This window comes from Macaca thibetana, chromosome 10 (assembly GCF_024542745.1).
Source record: "Macaca thibetana thibetana isolate TM-01 chromosome 10, ASM2454274v1, whole genome shotgun sequence".
Lineage (NCBI taxonomy): Eukaryota > Metazoa > Chordata > Mammalia > Primates > Cercopithecidae > Macaca > Macaca thibetana.
Genome location: NC_065587.1, coordinates 66,744,831 through 66,767,431, shown reverse-complemented (window position 1 = coordinate 66,767,431; position 22,601 = coordinate 66,744,831). Strand labels below are relative to the sequence as shown.

Below are 22,601 nucleotides of genomic sequence, written 5' to 3'. Positions count from 1 at the left end.
AAAGAAAGAAAGAAAGAAAGAAAGAAAGAAAGAAAGAAAGAAAGAAAGAAAGAAAGAAAGAAGAAGGAAAGGAAGGAAGGAAGGAAGGAAGGAAGGAAGGAAGGAAGGAAGGAAGGAAGGAAAGAAAGAAAGAAAGAAAGAAAGAAAGAAAGAAAGAAAGAAAGAAAGAAAGAAAGAAAGAAAGAAAGAAAGAAAGAAAGAAAGAAAGAAGAAAAAAATAAAAAATAAAAAGAACAAAAAGAAATTTCCAAGATGTCCTTGAATTGTCTAACCATGGACATTGGCAGTTGTCTCCTTTCTATCATGTAGAATACTTTGACTTAATATTCTTCCAGATACAAGGGGATACTTGCTTGTTTTTCAAAGTGTTTATTTACTGCTGCTACTATTTGATTACAATGTATTAAATTTTAAAACCTGCGGAAGTGACGAGGTGGGGAAGAAATCCTGTAGTGGACCTCATACACATTTATCTCATTGAATTCGGATTTTTACTGAGTGATCCAGTGAATGAGTCTTTGGTTAGGTGTGGCAACTCAGGGTCAGAGAGGTGAAGTGACTTGCCTGAGGCCACATGGCTGGTCAGAGGCAAAATGGCATTTAATCGGAAGTTCATCTCCTCCATAGCTTTTCCCGCTAGCAAAAGATGAAGGATGCGAATTTTCCTTACTGACTATAATTTGTGGCAATCCAATCCCACAGAAAATACACAAGGAGGTGCTCAAAAGTCAGGGCTTCTTTTGGGCAGGAACTAACTCGGGTCAGTGCCAAGCCTTAGTCCATGCTGTCCCAACCACCTCAGACACCTTTCCTTCTCCCTCACCTGCTGGTTAAATCCTCCACTGCTCAGGAGTCACCACCCAGCTGAGCAGGACTGCTCCTTAATGTTTCCAAAAATGAGACACTGTATTTCTCGACATGCAGGTCTAACCAAGCTACCTTGTCACCAGCGTCCAATGCAGAGAGAACACTCAAACATCATCAGTTCTTAATAGCGTGGCTTCCACTCTTCTCGTTCACCCCTCTGCCCATCTGCCTGAGGGCAGGTGCTTCACTCCTCAACAGCTCCAGTGCCTAGCAAAGGTGCAAGCAAATAACCCATGATGAATGAATGAATGAATGAATGAATGAATGAGTGAATAAATGAATGAGCCTCTTCTTGACTGTACACAGACACCACCTCTGGGGCAGCTGAGTGGGTGAGTAAGCAGGAAAACTCTAGCAAACCAGGATTAGGGGGTATGGGAGATCTGCATTATTTTCTGTTAACCAGAGACAGATAATGGAGGACAAAATTGATGGACTATGGACCAAACGCATGGCTCCTAGCTGCATGGTGCCAGGCTGTGGAGGGAGTAGGGCCAAGATCACCAGGACCCACTGATGACTGATGTGGCCAATGTGGAGTGGGGGAGTGTCCCCTCTGTGAGCCTCCCTGGGGCCAGCTCTGGCTTCTTTCTCACCAAGCCCAGAACTTAAAAGTGGGGATGTGGTGAGGGCTTCCTGGAGGTGGTGATGTCCCATGAAGGAGGCTTTGGGGAAGAGGAGGATGCTTTGAGAGGGAGAGGGACATCTACCATAAGGGGATATGTGGGAATAATGAAGGCACAACCTAAGTGGACATGAAGTTATCCAGAGAGTAAAGCACTCAACTCTAGTGCAGGCTCTTTTGAAGCCTTTATTCAGTTAAATCAATGCTGCCCATTCATATGGATCTTTCCAATGTTTGCTTGATTCATACAGGATAACATTTCAGCATCCAAACTGTTAACTCTATGCCTTGGAACATTTTGTGACCCCAGGAACACATCATGAAATATTTACCAAACTGGATCTTTCTGTTTACACTATGATGATAGCGTGTACCTATTTCACTACATCTTTGCCAGCAGATGGAAACCTTTACTGTAAATATTTGCTCTGCGAATGGGAGTAGAATAAATTTCATCACACTGGAAAAGCCAAAGTTCTCAAATTAGGGGAGTCAATTGTTACACCAACTCAACAGACTTGTTTTCTGGGCATTTTTTAAAAATGGAAAAATAACTGTAGTTTCCAGCTGGGTGGAAATAAAGATCTAAGAATTTGCTTAGCTGGAATCACAATGATGCAAAAAAGTGGAACTGAGAAAAAAACTGAAAAGGGATGCCAAAATTTGACAGAAGTTTATTCGTTAGATGTGACTTACTTCTGTGTTAGTGCATGCAAGAAAAAAATGCATTTTCAAAAAAAATAGGAAGGTTGTTGAGTACCTAGCTGAGCCAAGCCTGTGCTGAGCAATTCAGAGATGACCTAAGCAGTGCCTCTCCAACCTCAGCATGCAAGGAATGTGTTCCTGCTACACTTGTTGCAGGGACTGGAGGGACTGAGAGGGGAAGAGGGCAAGACCTGTTCCCACCATCAAAAAAGTACAACCTGTTCCTGCTGCAATAACAAAATATCTTAGACTGAATAATTTATAAATAATAGAAATTTACGTCTCAGTTCTGGAGGCTGGAAGTCCAAGATCAAAGTGCCAGCAGACTTGGTGTCTGGTAAAGGCTTTCTATCTGCTTCCAAGATGACACCTTCTCACTGCAATCACAAGAGAGAAAGGACGAAAGGGCAAAAGGACAAATGTTATGTCCTCACATGGCAAAAGAGAAGTGGAGGGGCTAGGCAGCTATCTGAGGCCACCTTTATAAGGACACTGTTCTATTCATGAGTACAGAACCCTTATGACTTAATTGATTCCCAACAGGCCCCACCTCTTAATACCACTGCTTTGGGGTTTAAGTTCCAACATATGAATTTTGGAGGGACACATGCATTCAAACCATGCACGTGCTTTAAGACATCTTTGCAATTAAGGCTTTAGTGGGGTCCCAACCTTTCAAATGGTTGAGCACATCTGTTCTCAAGTCTTCAAGGAACAAACCTCTTCAGTAAGATAGAGAACAGTTACCCCTACCCCACAAGGAAGTCACAGCTCTGCTCTAAAAGGAGGAAATTGTGATGTAGTGTGAAGGTTACAAGCTTTCATAGAAGGTAGAACTAGATTCAAATCCTGATTCTATTATACACTAGCTCTAGGACCTTGGGCAAGATTTGTCTTCTCTTAAGTCTTAGTTTCCTTATCTGTAAAATCAGGTTAATTAGTTCTTGCATGATAAGGATACATTTGTGAAAACTGACTGTCAATGTGAGCTATTATTTTTATAGATGGAGAGACGGAGACCCGGAAAGGGCTTGGGAGCTGTCCAGCATCAAACAGCAAGAATGGGCAGCGCCATGCTGGAGCTCAAGGGTCTGGGACCACAGACCAGTAAACTGAAGCTAGGACATCCTCTGCCTCCCCACTCACAGAAGACCGAGCGGCTTCCTTCCTCAGAGTCACCAGACCCATCTTGCTTATTGTACAGATGAGAAAAGCAGCTCAGAGCGGGGCAGGGATGTGAATGTGACTCCTGCACACTGTCTTCCCGCTTGCAGCCCCTCTCGGTGCTCTCCATACTCTCTGCACCTCTCCATTTGATGGCATTCGTGATTTACAGATTCAAATATGTTGTTGACATTTTCCCGGGCCTTCCAGGCAGGCATGTTTGCTTTGGAGGTATTGGATAGACGTGGTAAAATCAAGGGCTTTCCATCAGCTTCCTAGCTGTCCATCACCCAGTGCCACGTCTCCCCCAGCAATGGGATCACTTGCCATTTATACAGTCTGCTCCCCTACAGAGTCATCGAGAATCAACCTACAGAGGCCAGAGTGTCTCGACAGCACACCAGAGAAATCCAGGTAAGCACAAGGCAATGGCACTCTTCAACCTGCCTTTTCATCAGATGCTGAACCAGACTAAAGCTTTTGATACATGTTACCGGTTACAAATTGTGTTCGGTTCTAGCACAGAATATGAAAAATTGTGGCTTCCGTCATGATGAGAAGCCCAGAGTTGGGCTGGCGGAGCCTGCCATCTCCTTCCTTGGCTACCCCTAGCATGTAGCTTTCATCTTCCTTCTAGTAAGATAACTGCTGGGCTCCAGTCATCAAGTCTTACATGTAATCAGGAAAAGGCAGGAGAGGAAAACAAAAGCATGCGCTTTGCAGCTGGATCAGTCACTCTAGAGAACGTTTTAAGAAGCCCTGACCTACAATTTCCATTTATATCTCATGGACCATCCCTGGTTGCAAAGAAGGTTGGGAAAGATAATTTCTTTGTTAAGCACATTTCTTCCCTCAAAAATAAAAGGATTCATGCCGGGCGCGGTGGCTCATGCCTGTAATCCCAGCACTTTGGGAGGCCGAGGCGGGCGGATCACAAGGTCAGGAGATCGAGACCACGGTGAAACCCCGTTTCTACTAAAAATACAAAAAATTAGCCGGGCGCGGTGGTGGGCGCCTGTAGTCCCAGCTACTCAGGAGGCTGAGGCAGGAGAATGGCGTGAACCCGGGAGGCGGAGCTTGCAGTGAGCCGAGATTGCGCCACTGCACTCCAGCCTGGGCGACAGAGCGAGACTCTGTCTCAAAAAAATAAATAAATAAATAAATAAAAATTAAAAAAATAAAAGGATTCTATAAATAAAGAGGGAAGAATGGGCATGTGCCCTCAGCTCTCCAAGCTTCCATTTCCTGCTCTGTAAAGGAAGCATGTCAATAACTGTCTCATAGGATTTGGGATGTTGTAAGGAATCGGGGCACTCCTCCAGCACCCAGCAGGAAAGATGCTTCCCAGCCACCCTCCCCTCCTTCAGACAGTCTGTGAGTCTTCCAAGGGTACTTACTGTCAGAACCAGGGAGGGATAAGAGGAACTTTAATTTGCAAATTCAAAATTAACTTCTATTTAGTGGCACTAGGCTAAACAATTTTCAAAACGCTTGCTGAATTCTCCTAGTAGCCTTTTTGAGTGAGATGCAGATTAAAGTATAAAAAACGTACAGGCGGGAGAGCCAGGTGCTAGCCACTAACTACAGCTGGCCTTAAGAAAACTTAACCCTGACCCGAGCCTCTGTGTCCCATCTGTAAAATAGGTATTGGGCTGGGTGCAGTGGCTCATGCCTGTAATCCCAGAACTTTGGGAGGCTGAGGTGGGAGGATCACGAGGTCAGGAGTTCGAGATCAGGCTGGCCAATATGGTGAAACCTGTCTCTTCTAAAAATACAAAAATTAGCCAGGCATGATGGCGCATGCCTGCAGTCTCAGCTACTCGGGAGACTGAGGCAGGAGAATCGCTTGAACCTGGGAGGCGGCCGTTGCAGTGAGCTGAGATCATGCCACTGACTCCAGCCTGGGTGACAGAGCAAGACTCCATCTCAAAAAAAAAAAAATGGGTGTTGGGTGGGTAGGAATGAGTCCAAATGACTCTTTTGCTCCCCCCAATCTCCTTTAGCTCCATAGAGAACTTCTCAGAGTGACCCTGAAGCTGACTCTACTTAGCTGGTATCCCACGGGTACCGCCCCAAGACGCTGAAGGTCGCGGGCCTCCTCATCCTCTGTTGGTTTCTTGCCCTGTTGTCTGCTCAATATTGGAATATTTGACTTGCCTGTGGATTTATTATGTTGTATATTTTAATTTCTTGGCCTTTAGTCCCTTGGTCATTTTTTAAGCATGCATGCCTTGTAAATTTTTACTGGATGCTGAACACGATGGTGAATGACATTATCTTTTTTCCAGAAACGAAGATGGCAGAAAGGTAGAGCAGAAATGGATCATGACCCTGCCTAGGCTTAGCTTTGTGTTTTATTATGTAGAACTATTTTGGTCTTGTTCTTACTTTTAGAGGGAGACTATTTCTAGGGTGTGGCCCTTTCTCCTAGAGCATAGTCTTTTGTGTCTTCACTGAGAGCTTAAGATGTGTACCAAGGTCCCTCCCATCAAAGGGGCCCACCTCCAACCAGTGCTCCCTTCCCCAGCATCACACAGCGGAGGTGCTGATGTCTCTGTTCACTTTTTAACTTTCAGCTGCTGTTTTCTGCCTCAAGCCTGAGAGTCCCACCCTGCAAGGGCGCAGCTTAAAAGCTGAGATTTCAAGGCTCCTTCCCTGGGGACCTTCCTCTTTGGGATTTTGCCCCTCAAGTCCCAGCCACTTTGGTGGCCCCAAATTCCAATTCCAATTTTTGTCTCCTCATCCCTGTAAGACTAGCTCTTTTTGCTTGGACTCTAGTTGATACGTTGGAAAACGACCTCAAGCAAAAGCTGGGGTGAATATGGAGCCCACCTTGAATGATGTCTCTTTCTCAAGAATCACAGCATTTCAAATTGTGCCCGTGTAGTTGCTCATGGATGTCCTCCTTTGTTTTTATAGATTTCCATCTCTTATAGTTGACGTTAGTTGGGAGGGTTAGTCTGATGCAAGATACTCTGTCGTGATCAAAACCAGAACTCTGCAGATGGAACTTGAGCATAGATTTCACAAGGACTGTGAACCCTCATTGCGGTTCACGGATAGGGTGAGAAGGATGAACACAGAGAATGCTTCCATACTTATAAAAACAGGCCAGGCGTGGTGGCTCACGCCTGTAATCCCAGTACTTTGGGAGGCTGACGGGGGCAGATTACCTGAGCTCAGGAGTTCACGACCAGTCTGGGCAACATGGTGAAACCCTGTCTCTACTAAAATTAAAAAAAAAAAAAAAAAATTAGCCGGCTGTGGTGGCTTGCACAGAGGTTGCAGTGAGCTGAGATTGCGCCACTGCACTCCAGCCTTGGTGACAGAGCGAAACTCCATCTCAAAAACAAAACAAAACACCACACATGCGCGCGCGCACGCACACACACACACACACACACACACACACACACAAAGAACTTCAGGGTTGGTTATTCCTAGAAAATGCTTCACGGGTTATAATGTGGCAGAGAAACGCAGAAAACCCCTAAGGATGTTCCTGCCGGTGCCATCTGGGGTAAAAACATGAAAATTGCCCAAAAGAGGAGACATTCCACAAACATAGGTCAATACATACCTTAGAAAATTCTGCAGACGAGGAGGTAGACAGTCCTGATGTGCTGCTACTTGAATAAATGCTTCTGTAGAAGCATGACAGGCCAATCCTTGTTTCTCATCGTGTTACATGAATGCACACCTATGGAAAGAAAAACTTCCAAAAAAAGACACAACAGAAGTTATCTCTGTGAACTTATTTTTATCTACTTTTTCTGTCTTTGTACATATCTTTATTTTCTAATTTCTCTACTTGCCTAAAAACAGATCTCCCAAATTAAAATGTTAAACCATGAGGTGGTTCACACCTGTAATCCTAGCACTTTGGGAGGCCAGGTTGGATGGATCATCTGAGGTCAGGTGTTCAAAACCAGCCTGGCCAACATGGTGAAACCCCATCTCTACTAAAAATACGAAAAAATTAGCTGGGCGTGGTGGTGGGTGCCTGTGATCCCAGCTACTTGGGAAGCTGAGGAAGAGAATTGCTTGATCCCAAGAGGTGGAGGTTGCAGTGAGCAGAGATCACACCACACTGCACTCCAGCCTGGGCAATAGAGTGAGACTCTGTCTCAAAATAAATGAATAAAATAAAATAAAATAAAATGCTAAACCAAATGGGCTATGAATTTACATGAGAAAAGTGACCAGGGACTGGGCTGAGAGTCTCCTTGGAATCCGTCAAGTGTCTAAGGAGAGAACCGGCCCCTACCAGCCTCTACCTGTTAGTCTCAGGTCCCAGTGGGGCCATTTGCACTGACATTTGGTTGAAGTCCCAGGAAACCACACGAACACCTGCATGCACCTCCTTTCCGGGAGGGGTGGAGCGTGTGTCAAGGTCCCAAGGGGCACTCCCAGACCAGGCAGTGTGCCGTTCAAACGGGCACAGTAGATGGGCCTGTAGTGTCCACATACTCCAGCCCTAGTCCCTCAGCCTGGGCCCTTCTTGTCCGTGCTGCGGAGCCTACTCTCTCCCACCAGCTCAGGGAGGTAAGCCCTTGAAAATGTCAAGTGAAAATCATGATCATAATGATGCATCGGCACAGTGGTGACCATTTGTGAAGCACTTACAATGCGCAAGGTGCTGTGCTAAGTGCTTACAACAAGGACAAGAGGAAGGTATGCGTTTGTATCCTCTGCATTTTCCAGGTGAGGAAAGCCTCAGGTATCCAGCAAGTAAGTGGTAGAGCTGGGATTCCATCCCGGGTATGTCTGTCTGAAGCCAGGGCATATCACCACCACCATTTCACTGTAAAATGAGGATAGTGTGTCCTGCATAACATCATGTGGTGAAGCAACTTGCACTAAATCCCACAATCCCACAGCTGCTAACAGGTGGGGGATTTCAGAGACCATTGTCATAACTCTAACGTTAAGCAGCCTCTTGCAGCAGCCGTGAGCAGCCCTGCTGGGGAAGGCAGTGTCCCTGCGGGAAAAACCATATGTCCAGCTTTTGGGCATAAATACAGGTTGTGTGGCCTTGGGCAAGTGACTTCATCTCTTGGACCCTCTGTTTCTTGCTCTAAACTCTGAGGAAAAGCAGGTCCCTCTCTGAGCCTCAGTCAACCCATCTGTAAAATGGACATAGGTGAATGGGTCCACATGAGTTCTGTGGCCACTTCAGACCTAAGCTCTGGGAAGACCCTCTCAGAAAGTATCCTTGCAAATGACCTCTTTTCCCTGATCCTCCACAGGGACCTAACCCAGGATGCTGAATGTCTCCGGCCTCTTCATTCTCCTCTGTGGGCTGCTTGCCTCATCCTCTGCACAGGAGGTCCTGGCTGGAGTTTCTTCCCAGCTCCTTAATGGTGAGACTGTCCTGCTCTGGGTCATGCAGAACCCTGAGCCAATGCCAGTGAAGTTCTCATTAGCAAAGTGCCTGGGACACAATTAACACTATTAATTGTTCGCTGTCCTGACTGCAACATCGTTTAATCCTCATTTTCCAAGAGCCCCCTCTTTCCTGTCTCCTTGCTGTGCTTTATCTATCAAGACCCACCATCAAAGGAACCAGCTCTACATGGACTGGTCCCTGTCCCAGCCTTTGTACCTGCTGTTCCCTCTGCCTGGAACATTCTTCCCCTACCTGTCAACATGGCTGCCTCCCTTCCTTCAGGTCTCTGTTCAAATGCCACATTTGCAGAAAGCCCTTCCTTGACCTCCTGCATAAATGAATCCCTCACCCTGCCTTTTATTTTTTCGTCATAGGATGGACTGCTATTCAGTGGCACGGTCATCATGGTTAAAACATTGAAATTTTGGGGTATACCATTTGGGAAATACTTCCTGCTTACAGACTCTCCAGGTGCCCCCCATTGCCCCAAACATCCCAGCTTCACCCCCAGAACTCTAGCTTCCCCATGAACTAAACAACTATGCAGTTAACACCTGGCACAGCATGGGGACCCCAGGACCTTGGTCCAGAGCTATGGCCAGTGCCCCTGTTGAGCTCGTCGCTAAATACTTTGAAACCAACCCCTTCACAGCACTTGTTTGCACCTGAATCCTGCCTGTCCCTTTATCCTCCACTTTTTCATCTGTCTCTCCTCAGCCCCGTAAGAATGCCAGCTCCATCAGGGTGGTGCCCAGGGTGGTGAACAGACTGGATGCATGGCCCAGGTGCATAGTAGGCCCCTGTGAATATTTGCTGGATGATTATGTCTGGAACTTGGCCCAGAGCCCAGCGAGCCAGAAATAGCTGATCGACAAATCAGAGTTACATAGGGGACATGCTCGGAGATCGAGGTTGTATCTGGGGATCTTTGGCATCTAAATGTCTACATGGGTTTGGGGGTGGGACATTCTTTACAGATTTGACTCAAGGACTCCTCAGGGCAGACTTTCTTCCCAGCCTGCAGACAATCAGCCTCCAGAAATCATTGAGTAGTGCCTTTGACGTTGTATCAGGCCTCCTGGACATCTTGGGGCCTCCACTCACCAATGAGATTGACACTGTTAGGTGAGTGGTCCCTGATCACCAACCACCCCCAGTCCAGGCTGTCCTGGTTTGTTGGATAGTTAGAGCTCTCCCCACATTTCCTGACCTCACAGAGGCCCTTCCCTTGCAAAGAGCCTTTCCAACTCTGATGGCCTGAGATCCTCAGGTTGGGAGAAACTCCCACTGCAGGAGGCTAAGGGAGGGGCTAAAGACACAGGGATTCAGTCCCCTTGTCTGGGAAAAGGATGGCTGCTCACCAGCTGTGACAGCATCACCAATCTGCCCCTTTCTCTGAGCCTCAACATCTGCCCTGTTCAATGGGGAATAATAGCATCTACCCCCATGGGATTGTTGTGAACATTAAGTGAAATAATATGTGTAAAATGTTTGCACATCTTCCTCTCCTCAGTAAGCATCCAATCACAGGTAATAAAAAACAGCAAGAATGTGATAATCCTAATACTAGATGATGCTGGGCTTTAGGGTTAGATTGGCCACCAGAGTATAGAAGACCTGGGTTCCTTGTCTTCTTAAACTCAACATGTCCAAAACTCAACTGCTGACTCCCACCTTCATCCCTGCCCCAACCTGTGCCTCTCCCTGCCCAATCCATCTTACCTAATGACAACTCCATCCATCCAGTTGCTCTGGCCAAAAATCGTGATGTCCTCCCTGGCTCCTCTGTCTCCCTTGTACCTGCTTCCAGCCTGTTGCCAAATCCTCCCTGTCACTTCTGCCTTCAAATCACACCCAGGCATCTCACCACTTTTTTTTCCCACCTCTGGTGGTCTGAGCCACCATTATCTCCCCGCTTAACTTACAGCCGCAGATTCTCCTGCTTCTACCCACCAGCCCTCATCTCCTCCATTCTGTTCTGCCAGTATCCAGAAAAATCTTCCTAAGAAGCGGAGCCAACCCTGTAACTCCCTTGTCCAAACCCTCCAATGTCTTATCTTCACCCTCAGAACCAAGTCCAAAGTTCTTACCACTGGCCCTCAAGGCTCCACGCAATCTGGCCCTGGCTACCTCGCTCACCTCTTCTACTAGTCTCGCCTCACTCTCTGCCTGCTAGCCACACAAAGCCCGTTGCTGTTCCTCAAACACACAAGCCACATTTCAGCCTCAGGGCTTTTGCACTTGCTCTGCCTTCTTTATTATTTCTACTATTATTATTGTTTTGAGATAGGGTCTCGCTCTGTCTCCCAGGCTGGAGTTCAGTAAGTGGTGTGACCACAGCTCACTGCAGCCTCAACCTCCTGGGCCCAAGCCACCCTCCTGCCTCAGCCTCCCAAGTAGCTGGGACCACAGACACATGTCACCATGCCCAGCTAATTTTTTGTTTGGTTGTTTGATTTTTTGTTTTCCTTTGTTTTGTTTTCGAGACAAGGTATTGCTCCATCACACAGGCTGGAGTGCAGTGGCACAATCATGGCTCACTGCAACCTTGACTTCTCAGACTTAATTGATCTCCTGCCTTGGCCTCTCAAAGTGCTGGGATTACAGGCATGAGCCATGCACCCAGCCTTGCTCTGTCTTAAGCCTGTCCTTTTCTTCTCTTGACTATCTGTGTGACTCATTCTCACTTCATTCGTGACTCTGCCCAAACGTCAACTCCTTTGATAAACCTTCCCTGACTACCCTGTCTGAAATTCCACTCTTCCCAATATTACCTTCCATTGTCCTGATCCTGTAGGGCCTTTTTTTTTCACCATGCCTATCACTTTCTGTATGTATTTATTTACTGGATTTATTCTCCTATACATACATACCTGCTCCAAGCATCTGCTGTATATGGCTTTCGGTCTTATTCACTCATTGATTCCAGCCTGCTTGGTGCTGGGCAAAGTGCTGAACATGATTATTCTGAGATGCATTAAGATAAGAGCTTCTTTTTGCTCGGAGATATATTTCCAGTGCTTATAACACATAGTAGCTTTGCAATAAACTACCTGGTTAATGAATGAGTAACCATCTTTGCCTATATTCAGCTTCTTCTCTGCAAGGGACCTGCCATTGCACAAAGTGAGGTCCACCTGCAGCAGGAGCCACAGCCTCCCTGTGTTGTGCTGTTTCTTCACCCAGGATACAGGTGAAAAATCCTCAACTCCTCCAAGTCTCCATCGAGAGCACCCCTCAAAGAAAGGAGGCCACTGTACGAGTACCATTCATATCTGAGTTGATTGTGCAGTAAGTCACAGCTATGAGTCTCGCAGGTTCCATCGGCTTTTGCACAGGAGTTGGGGGTTGTGGGCAGGAGCGCTAACCAAAGGACTCAGCAACAGACTCACTGTGTGGTTAGAGCAAAACATCCACCCTCTCTGGGCCTGAGTCACCCCATGTGTAGAATGAGAAGCCTGCAGAATACTTGAGTGCTCCAAGCTTGGGGCCCCTCTTGAGAAAGCAGAAGGGTTGAGCAGATTTCCTCCCCCTACCTCTTCCAGACAGCCCCCACCTTCATTTATTTGAACTTCATGAGTCTGCTTAGTTCTGATTGAATGTAACTGAAGACAAGAACATCGAATCACCTCTGGACCCCAATTCTGTGACACTATTGCCTGGAGATCACCCCAGGAGATGCATCTGGCCCACTGATAAATTTTGTCTGGTTTGCATGGTGCATCTGCAGAGGCCAGGCATTCTCCAGTTCACCACAGCCTTTACCTCTCCCTGTGAAACTAACTGCCGGTCTACTTCATTCATTGCCATTTCAAGCCTGGTCATCAAGGCGATGGATTCTGAGACCTCTAGAAAAGGACTTTCCAAGGTCAGATGCAGTTTTCTAGTTTTGATAAGATGCCATACTTAGAATCAATATTTTCCTTCCTAACTGTCCCCAGAGCCAGAGGTAGCAAGTATTAGATTCCCTGAGTGCAGAACCCTCTGACTTAGCTACTGGCTGGATGCATGACTTGGAGAAAGCCATTCCCATTCTCCAGGACTGAATGGCCTCTTTTGAAAAATGAGAAAATGACCTTAACAGGGTGGTTTTGAAGATTCTGTGGCAACATGGGGAACGTCGTTCTAGAAACAAATGGGGATGTAGTGAGCTCTGAGCTTCTCTCCCACCTGCCTTACCTCTTCCCTCCCACAGGCTCCTGACCTTGAAGCCCTTCACAGCTAATATGCAGTCAGATATAAAAGTCCAGATTCGTTTGGAGAAGAATGTAGGTGGCAGATATGAACTTGCCTTTGGGAACTGCAGACTCTTGCCTGAGGCTATCTGGATCCAAACTGGAGCCCAGTGAGTTCTCCATCTGTCTTTCTCTGTGTCCAGCTGGTTATGATGATGTTCCCAGTGAGGTTTCACCTGAAAGATGTCACTAGAAAAACAATACCCTACAAAATTAGGCTTTTGTGTGTATGGTGATGTGGGTATAATAAATAGGACTTTCTGTGCCTTTAAAATTTTGTTTTTTACAAAAGTAATAATTCTATCAACATGAAAAGAGACTTACCAAATAGGACTGAGCAAAAAAAAAAAAAAAAAAAAAGGATTGCTTGGCCATTTTTTGATAGGTTATTTCTAAACTTTTTGGGCCTAGTGAGGTGGCTCATGCCTGTAATCTCAGCATTTTGGGAGGCCAAGGCAGGTAGACAGCTTGAGCCCAGGAGTTCAAGACCAGCCTGGGCAACACAGCAAAACCCTGTCTATACAAAAAATATAAAAATTAGCCACATGTGGTGGCAGGCGCCTATAGTCCCAGCTACTAGGGAGGCTGAGGTGGGAGGATCACTTGAGCCCAGGAGGTTCAGGTGGCAGCGAGTCATAAGCATGCCACTGCACTCCAGCTGGGGCAACAAGCAAGACCCTGTCTCGAAAACATTAAATTAATTTAAAAGATAAACATTTTGCTATCATAAATAACCCAGAACATTTTGATATAGGAAAATGTTCCAAAAATAGAATTGTTTTCTTATTGTAGATTTTTAAGATTATTCCAAAAGTATACACAGTTCTACAACTTCTAAGTTTTCAGCACTGCCAAACCACTCACCAAATACCTTACCAATGGAACTGAACCAAGTGGCATGTCTCTAGCTGATACTGGGCAGTTTTGTCCCAAATACAATAAATCCCAATTATTCTCTTTTTCACAACACTTATTCTTTTATACATACATACCTTCCCCAAGCATCTGCTATAGATGGCTCTCATTCTTACTCATTTATTTCAGCCTGCTTGGTGCTGGGAAAAGTGCTGAATATGATTATTCTGAGCTACGTTAAGACAAGATCTTCTTTTCACTAGGAGGAAAATCCCACAAATGCTATTATTTTCATTACTTTGACTACCAGTAGAAAAAGATTTCATCATTTCTTAGTCTCTGATATTTCCTCTTCAGAGAAACTGTCTTCAGAGATTTTGCTCTTTTATTAAGTAGAGTTTTAGTGTTTACTTCTAAATTTATAATCCTTTTTCAAAAGTCTTCTTTTTAAATATTTTTTTGAAATGGGGTCTCAGTTGCCCAGGCTTAAGTGCAATGGTGGTACAATCTTGGCTCACTGCAAGCTCCGCCTCCCCAGCTCAGGCGATCCTCCCATCTAGGCCTCCTGAGTAGCTGAGATTACAGGCGCAGGCCAACATGCCTGGCTAATTTTTGTGTTTTTTGTAGAGACAGAGTTTCACCATGTCTCCCAGGCTGGTCTCAAACTCCGGCACCCAAGTGATCTACCTGCCTCAGCCTCTCAAAGTGCTGGGATTACAGGCATGAGCCACCACATCTAGCCCTTTTTAAAGTTTGTTTGTTTGTGTGTGTGTTTGTTTAAATTAAGGCTGATATCCACATTTAGCTGAATCCAGTGGTCATCACCAGTCCATTTTCTATCTTGTTTTCTTCTTTCACGAATTCTCTATTTTGATTCATCTCAGTTGCTCGCTGTTTCAGGAAAGCTCTGGGTGTGGAATGCTTTCTGCACCCTTGCACACCTGGTCCTGTCCTCCTGACATGCTCAGACACAAATGAGAACCAGGCCAGATTCACAGCCCATCTCCCCTTCTGAAAACTCTGCAAATACCTCTCTCTCCCGTGATATGCTAAAGAAAACATGGCCCTCCTTTGTGAGGAATCTGAGACCTAAGGTTGGAAGCAGTAGATCATAGCTGATTTCTATGCACACTCTTTAAAAAATAAAGACATAAACCCTTTGCCTGAGAATAGGACAGATTTATCTTCACATGTTAAGGATTAGGGACTGAGTCAGGAACACAGAACACAAGGACACCTTTATGCTATTTCCTGCTTCTTTCTCCTGTCTCCCAATTAAAGAACGATGCTATACTGTTCCTTCCATGAAAGCACTGGCCCTCCGGCAGAAGAGATAAGTTCCGCTGTAGCATCAGGTAATCAGAGAATTGAGAAAGTGAGAAGGAAAGAGGGAACTCAGAATTAGCCAGGATGATCAGGAAGAGCTTTCTGAAGGAAACCAGTTGGCTGGGCCTAACAAGAATTTGAAGAAGGCATCTCCAGTGGGAGATGCAAAATAGTCACAGAGAAGATAACGTTGGGTAACAATGATAAGGGCAAGGTGACTTAAACTTGGAAGATTAATTTTGAGGAGCCCTAGAGTGTGGACTGGAGCAGTAGGACATGGCTGGGTGATTCAATGCCGTGGAAACAAAGAGTAGACTTGAAGAAGTTCACGGTCATTGATCAAAGAAGTGATGTGGAGAAAGGAATCCGAGAGAAGTTAATCTGTTCTGCGTATTTTCTGCCTCTTGATTTAGACTCGCCCCAGCAGCAAAATTTGTTGTGGCAAACATAGAGAGAAACCTGAAAAACATAGTAGCCCATGATCTGGGACAAAAGGTAAGTATGCAAACCCAGATTACTTCCGTTTTTGAGCTGAGACTCAGATAACGAGGGATTGGATCTTCTTAACGAAGTGGGAGGAAATCTTCCAGGAAGGAGAGCTAGGGAGAGATGGAGTGGTGTCTATTAAGCTCCCATTCTGCAATCGGACACTGGTGAAGTGTTTTACAGACATTCTTTAATTCTTCAGGTCAAAATCAGCATCCGTGTGACCAGAAGTGAGTTGATAATTCTCTCCAAAACTCAGTTTCCTTATCCATAAAATGGGGATAAGTAATCACAAAATTAACATTCACTAAGCACTCAAACACTATGCTAAGTATCCGAATTTTCTTATCTCATCCTCCAAACAATCTCATACTCCAGGTAACAATATCATCTTCATTTTCCAGATTTAAGAAACAGTCCCAGGCAGGGCCAATGACTTACTCAAGTCATACAGCTGCCAAGTGGCTGAGCTGGCTTGTGACCCTAGGGCAGCCTGAGCTGGCTTGTGACCCTAGGGTAGCCTGTCCCCAAAACCCATCTACTTGGTTGTCCCCAGAATGGGTTGGCTTAGGAGAACTTGCCTTGCTCACTCTTATTTAGGCTTTATTAACGAGCCCTCCTCCTGACCTTTGCCTATTTCCTTGTCTTTCAGGTGTGTCCTGTGATTAATAAATGGCTCTACAACCTGGAGCAGCATGTGGTTAAAGAATTGATTAGTAAGTGCTGGAGGTGGGAAGGGACAGGAACACTCCAGAAGAAAGTTCAGACTCCTCTGTCACCCTTTGTATCTCATTTCCCCTTACCTCACCCTGGCACTTCTCCTAGACCAAAAATCTCTTTCCTGCTGAAGTAGAATGGTCCCTAATAATCACAACCTTAATAAACTCAGCTGACATTTACTTAGGGGACCCAGTGTGCCAACATGAAGCACTGTGCCTGCACTAGCAATTGAATGTGCACCTTTAGCTAAGGACATGCTTGTTTCGATTCTATTCTTGCCCTCAGCCTAGAGCAGCTAAGATATGAATGCAGGCTTCTCCAGGGGAGAAAATCTGCCCAATTCTCCCTTTATTCTCCTCTAAAATTGTATGATGTTGATTGATGGGCAGGAAATTGGTCTGGTTTCAGCCGAGACAAAGACTGCCTCCTTTCAGATGTCTCTACCTCAAGCATCCAAAGTTTTCATATCTGCTAGAATTCAAAGCAAAAAATGCAAGATTGAATCTGAGCAGCTCAGGCCCCCATCAGGACTTCAAACTTCCCCCACCAAAAAAAAAAAAAAAAAAAAAAAAAAAAAAAAAGCTGAATTGAAAGGTATATGCCTTCATTCACTGAATATTCACTAGTCCTGCCAAGTGCTAGATGCCGGAGTTTCTAAAATTCTCTCTAGTGGCTCTCCCAGCAAGCAATTTTCTGACCTCTGCTTATATACCTTCATTGACTGGGAACTCACTACCTTTTTTTTTTTTTTTTTTTTGCTTTTTGAAATGGAGTTTTGCTCTGTTCCCCAGGCTGGAGTGCAGTGGTGCAATCTCAGCTCACTGCAACCTCTGCCTCCAGAGTTCAAGTAATTCTCCTGCCTTGGCCTCCCAAGTAGCTGGGATTACAGGCATGCATCACCACACCCGGCTAATTTTTGTATCTTTAGTAGAGACGGAGTTTCACCGTATTGGCTAGGCTGGTCTTTAACTCCTGACCTCAAGTGATCCACCTACCTTGGCCTCCCAAAGTGCTGGGATTACAGGTGTGAGCCACCACGCCCGGCCAGAACTCACTACTTATGAGGTAGGAAGCTTGAGGCAACTAATCTGGATGAGCCTAAAAATTCACAAAGCTTGTGACCCCAGGCCCATGCAAATGAATGGGACAGCTCAACCAACACCTTCACTTTGTTATTGGGCCATTGCTTCAGAGAGATGACCAGATGAAATGAGACTCCAGCTGCAGTAATGGCACCTTTCTGCACTGTCTCATTCCAATGTAGGAGCTCTTAAGTGATTAGCTTGGAAGGAAGTGGTTGTTCCTAATCTATAGATAAGGAAACCAAGATCCAAGAACTTTAAGCAATTTATCCAAGATTGCTTAGCAAAAAATAATAACAATTAAATCTAAATGCATATTAGGTGCTTTACTATGTGCCAGACTCTTTGTGGACTTTACATATGTTAACTTGATCAGTCCACACAATTCCATGAACTAGGTATTATCACTATCTGCATTTTAAAGATAAGGAAACAGAAACAAAGGAAGATCAAAATGTTTGCCCATATTTCCATGGAAGAAAGTGTCGGAGCCAGAGTGAACCCACATCCTCCAGCTACAGAGCCCACAATGGTAGTCACTATACTGCATGGTTATCCATGCAGTATCCATGCAGTATCCAGAACTGTCCACAAAATCATTCAAGACAGCCAGCAGCAAATCAGAGCTTCCAGCCTCAGACCCGTCTCCACACCTTGGGCTCATTCCCCCTCCCCATTCTGCTCCCAGTACTGCTCCAAGGGGGAAACCTCCCTGGTCTCTCTGATCCTCCCCCACCCCCACTGTCTGAGGTATCTGTTTTGCATTCTAGATCTGGTCCTGCTGCAGGAAAAGTACCAAGTCACCATCTAAATGTCCCCAAAGTGAAGGAGCTATGTGTGTACCAATCCGGTGAGAAACCAGAGCATGTTTCCATTCCTTAGTGATGACCTTTGGCCTTTAGGGTCATTATAAGTGTGTTACTCATTCATTTATTAAATTGTAGTTAAGCCTCTACTATATGCTAGACACTATTCTACATGTTAGGAATACAGCAGTGAAGGAGATGGACAAGGAATCTGATTTCCTGGAGCTTGTATTCTAGTTGGGAATACTAACAGCGAACAAAGAAATTAATATATAGTCAACTAAATTCCAGAGGATGGTGGGTATTCAGAAGAAAACAAAGCAGGAGGATGTGGACAAAAGTAACTGAGGTGGGGACAGAGAGAGGCATCAAATTAATATAGTCAGACAGAGGCTCTTTGGGGAACAGATATTTCGGCTGAGCCCTGAATGATCAGGCAGTAGGAGTTGTGCCAAGACCCAGGAGAAAAGTATCACAAGCAAGAGGATGAACACGTGCAAAGTCCCTGAAGCAGGAATGAAGGAACTTGCCTTTTTGAAGTAAAGAAAGGAGGTTGACGTGGGCTGGAGTGTGCAGGGAGCTCAGTTTTAGGAGACATCTTTACAAGAGTGATATCTGGCAGATAAAAGGAAGGAAGTTTCTATGAAAGGAGATGTCATTATTCATTCATTTATCATGTATGTATTTGCAACAATTCTGTGCTGAATACACTCTGCTCAGGTGTCACCATCTCAAGTCTCTCAAAAATGGCACATCCACCACTCTCTTCCCTGTTTTATTTTTCCTCATAACAGTCATTATTATCTTACTTCCTACTATATTATCTGTATCTTTTCTCTTCCCCTCCCAAAAGAATGTACACCTCATGAAGTCAGGGACTTCATCTTATTCCCTGTTTTATCCTAAGTTCCAGGATTACAAAAATGAATCACACATGGCCCCTGATCTCAAGATCCCCCAGCCTAGCAAGAGATAAAACAAATAAATAGGCAATTTCTTGTGCACTGAGGTGATCAGTTGAGGTTCTATGGAAGTAGACAAGACCCAGTAGCCTCACCAGGAGACTTCCAGGAGTCTTTGCAGAAGAGGCAAGATTTAAACTGGGTGTTGAAAAATGATAAAGACTCTTTTGGTGGGAAAAGACATTATAAGCAGAAGATACAGCATGTGCAAGTACACAGAAGCAGGAAAGGGTCTGATGCTCTGGGCAATGGGGAGAAGCTTTGGGTGACTGCCCATAAGAGTCATGGGGGATAGACGTATCCTCCTCTGAGGAGTAAGGATAAGCATGTAATAAGCTGCGCTGTACACATGCTTTGTGAGAACAAGGTCACATGTGATGAATCGAGCTGTAATAAGGTACAGTCCATGACGGGGACACAAAAAATTAAGTGGCCAACACCATAATGGAATCTATGTCCTTGAGTTAATTAGCTTAGTTATGTCATACTCTAAACCATTGTTATCCAATGGAAATATAACAGGAGACACACATGTAATTTTGAATTTTCTAGCAAAGCCATCTTTGAAAGGAAAAAGAAACAGATTATATTAACCTTACTGGTTTATATTTACCCACCATATCCAAAATATTATGATTTTAACATGGAATCAATATAAAAGTAATAAAATATTTTACATGTTATTTTTGCAGTAAGTCTTTGGTCTGTTGCGTATTTTATACCTACAGCATATTTCAGGGTGGATTAGCTGCATTTCAAATGCTGATATCCATGCGTGACTAGTGGCTACCCTATTGGACAGTGCAGCTCTCTCTAAGTTAATTGGCTGGCAGTTGCAAAACGTTGAAAGGTCTAGGGCATCTCAAGTGTTCCTGGCAATATATCTAGGCTGTCACTTAGCACAGAAGTCCCAAATCTGTGACCCCCCATATTATATTCAGCTCACAGACATATTTAGTTTAGCCTATAAAGTGTTTTATACATGTGACTGAGTTGCCAATATTAAAAGTAAGAAATATGTTTTTTGATTAACTAGGGCACCTGGTGATATTTTGTATTATTGTGCTGTGAAGTAGGCCAAGGTGACGAGGAAGAGCCACCTTAATTGATGAAAGGAAGTCCAGGGAAACAATGAGAAAACGTTATACAGAGAGAGGCAGTGGATGGGTGTCCCTACAGGAATAGACTTCAGCACCACGGACAGCAGTCTTACCAGCGCGGAGGGAGAGAGCAGGAAGTGGGAAAGGCTGTCAGTTCTGACCGGAAGAAAGGGTGTGAAATTTACTAATACCTGGATTATTTCACACAGAATCAGCTTCTGCATCCTAGTCTTCTCCCTGGAATGTTCTCCACATTCAGGACACCACCTGCGTAGATCGTGTTGATTATTCAGCTGATGCCTGGAACTGCATGACCCACCCTGGACCCAAAGATCCCATGCTTCTCCGGGTACGGAGGTTATTTCCCTGTAAATCCTCACCAGAACCTCTGTGCTGATTCCCTGTAATCTTCCCACAATAAATTTTTAGCAGCTCTGAACTGCAAATTGTCCACCTTCCACAGCGCTATGTAGATGGGGGCAACGTAGCCAGAGACGGTGGTGGGTCTGGCCATGATAACTAAAGTTTGGAAAGCAGGGGAGGATACGTGGGTTGATTTATCCATTATCTTATAAACATCTGAACACTCTAGCATGATGTTTCCCTAAAGCTAATTAAAAATTTTAAAAGGTTTCCTGTCTTGTCTGGTATGTTTTCTGAACTGATTTTTTGAGCTTGGGTGGCTCCATCCTCTTGGCCACAGTCTCCTCACTGTGCAGTGGGAATGTTGGTCTCATCTTCCCAGCACCCTCAGGCAGGAACAGCCTACAAAGTTGTGATTTATGGGAGAAACCTTATCCTGGCCCTGGTAACTCCATTTTTCTTCCCTGTATCACCAAACTTCCCAAAACAAATGCTGCTATTCACTGCCTCTCCTTCCTAACGTTCATCCCCTGCTTATTTCTTTTTAAGATGGAGTTTTGTTCTGTCTTCCAGGCTGGAGTGCAGTGGTGTGATCTCGGCTCACTGCAACCTCCGCCTCCTGGGTTCAAGAAATTCTCCTGCCTCAGCCTCCTGAGTAGCTCAGACTACAGGTGTGTGCCACCATACCCAGCAAATCTTCATATTTTTAGTAGAGATGGGGTTTCACCATGTTGGCCAGGTTGGTCTTTAACTCCTGGACTCGAGTGATCCACCTGCCTCAGCCTGTTAAAGTGCTGGTGTTACAGACGTGAGCCACTGCAACCGGCCATTTTTTTTTTTTTTTTTTTTTTTTTTTTTTTTTTTTTTTTTTTTACAATCTGGCTTCCTTCTCCAAAGCACTATTCTAATTTAGTTCTCATGATAAACCTAGGAAGTAACTGTTATTTTCTCTTGAATAGGTGAGAAAACTGAGGCTCGAAGAGGTGCAGTGATGTGTGCAAGCTGCACCTCTAAGAATGAGAGAGTCAGAACTCAAACCACATCTGCCTTAGAATGAAAGTCTGGGTACTCACTGGGCCTGTGGGCACACTGTGTCCATATGCATGTTCCTGACCCTGTCCCCATCACTTTCCCCTTGTCTCACTTGCTCTGGTCACACTGGCTTTCTTGTGCTGCCTCCTCAGCTTGTTTCAACCTCAGAGCTGAACACTGGACTGGATTTTTATCTTTCCTGTTGACTGCTTGGCACATGGAGGGGCTCAGTGAAACCAGCCAACTCCCTGATAAACGCTCCCTCCTGGGAGCTGCCACACACTGCACAATAGCATGGAGAATGTCACCCCCAGAGTCACACAATCCCTCTTCCAAAGACAGGTCCCCAATTCCCAGAGGATCCAGGTGAAGAAATTTAGTGTTGTAGCTATCTCCAGCAACCATGAGAATTTAGGATCAGCTAAAGCAAAATGAGCAAATATTGGGTGACACATGTTGGAGAAAATTAATAAAAGGGGGATTGGGATCCAAAAGTGGAAAATGGAAGAAGACAGAAAGCAAGTTTGGTCCCTTTGAGAAAGGCAGCAGGAAGCAGAAGAGAAGCCAAGTTGCTTGAAGAATAAAATTAATGATCAAACAGGTTGAATGTGCATTTTTAAAAGAAGGACCCATGCCCATTTCCTCTTCTTATTGGCTGACATTTAAGGGCAGGTGAGGCTCTGCCTGGCTGGTTATCCTTAATGACCTGCCTTCCTTCTTTCCTCCTGAGAACACTCCTGCTAGGTAAGCCTCGGGGCTTGACAGGTTGGTTCCTGCCCCCTTGTGGTCCAGAGTGTTCATGGTTATGGTGAGATCTGCAGTCTTCGGTCCATCTGGTGGATCAACGCACTGAAAATGTTGGTATTGGCCATATGTGTCCCAGG

The 22,601-nt window shown here is 45.1% G+C and overlaps 1 protein-coding gene and 1 long non-coding RNA gene across 2 annotated transcripts; one reads left to right on the top strand and one right to left on the bottom strand.

The window, feature by feature from the left end:
• Positions 1-383: 383 nt before the first annotated feature.
• Positions 384-6,520, bottom strand: LOC126964358 (uncharacterized). Its single transcript, XR_007729348.1, has 3 exons — positions 6,194-6,520; positions 2,478-2,574; positions 384-1,074 (listed from the first exon to the last, which is right to left on the bottom strand). It is a non-coding gene; the product is annotated as an uncharacterized LOC126964358 (long non-coding RNA).
• On the top strand, positions 3,677-20,954 carry LOC126964287 (putative BPIFA4P protein). The gene is made up of 9 exons (XM_050807316.1): positions 3,677-3,775; positions 8,611-8,724; positions 9,728-9,875; positions 11,937-12,041; positions 12,946-13,095; positions 15,580-15,661; positions 16,305-16,368; positions 18,225-18,304; positions 20,532-20,954. Exons 2-8 carry the CDS (start codon positions 8,625-8,627, stop codon positions 18,263-18,265), a joined length of 690 nt encoding a protein of 229 aa, XP_050663273.1. The 5' UTR covers positions 3,677-3,775; positions 8,611-8,624; the 3' UTR covers positions 18,266-18,304; positions 20,532-20,954.
• The last annotated feature ends 1,647 nt before the right edge of the window (positions 20,955-22,601 follow it).

Excerpts from the sequence above, each read along its gene's own strand:
- LOC126964287 (XM_050807316.1), top strand. The coding sequence starts at position 8,625 with ATGCTGAATGTCTCCGGCCTCTTCATTCTCCTCTGTGGGCTGCTTGCC. Across the intron at positions 8,725-9,727 it reads TTCTTCCCAGCTCCTTAATG|ATTTGACTCAAGGACTCCTC; the intron begins GTGAGACTGTCC and ends CATTCTTTACAG. Across the intron at positions 15,662-16,304 it reads CCCATGATCTGGGACAAAAG|GTGTGTCCTGTGATTAATAA; the intron begins GTAAGTATGCAA and ends CTTGTCTTTCAG.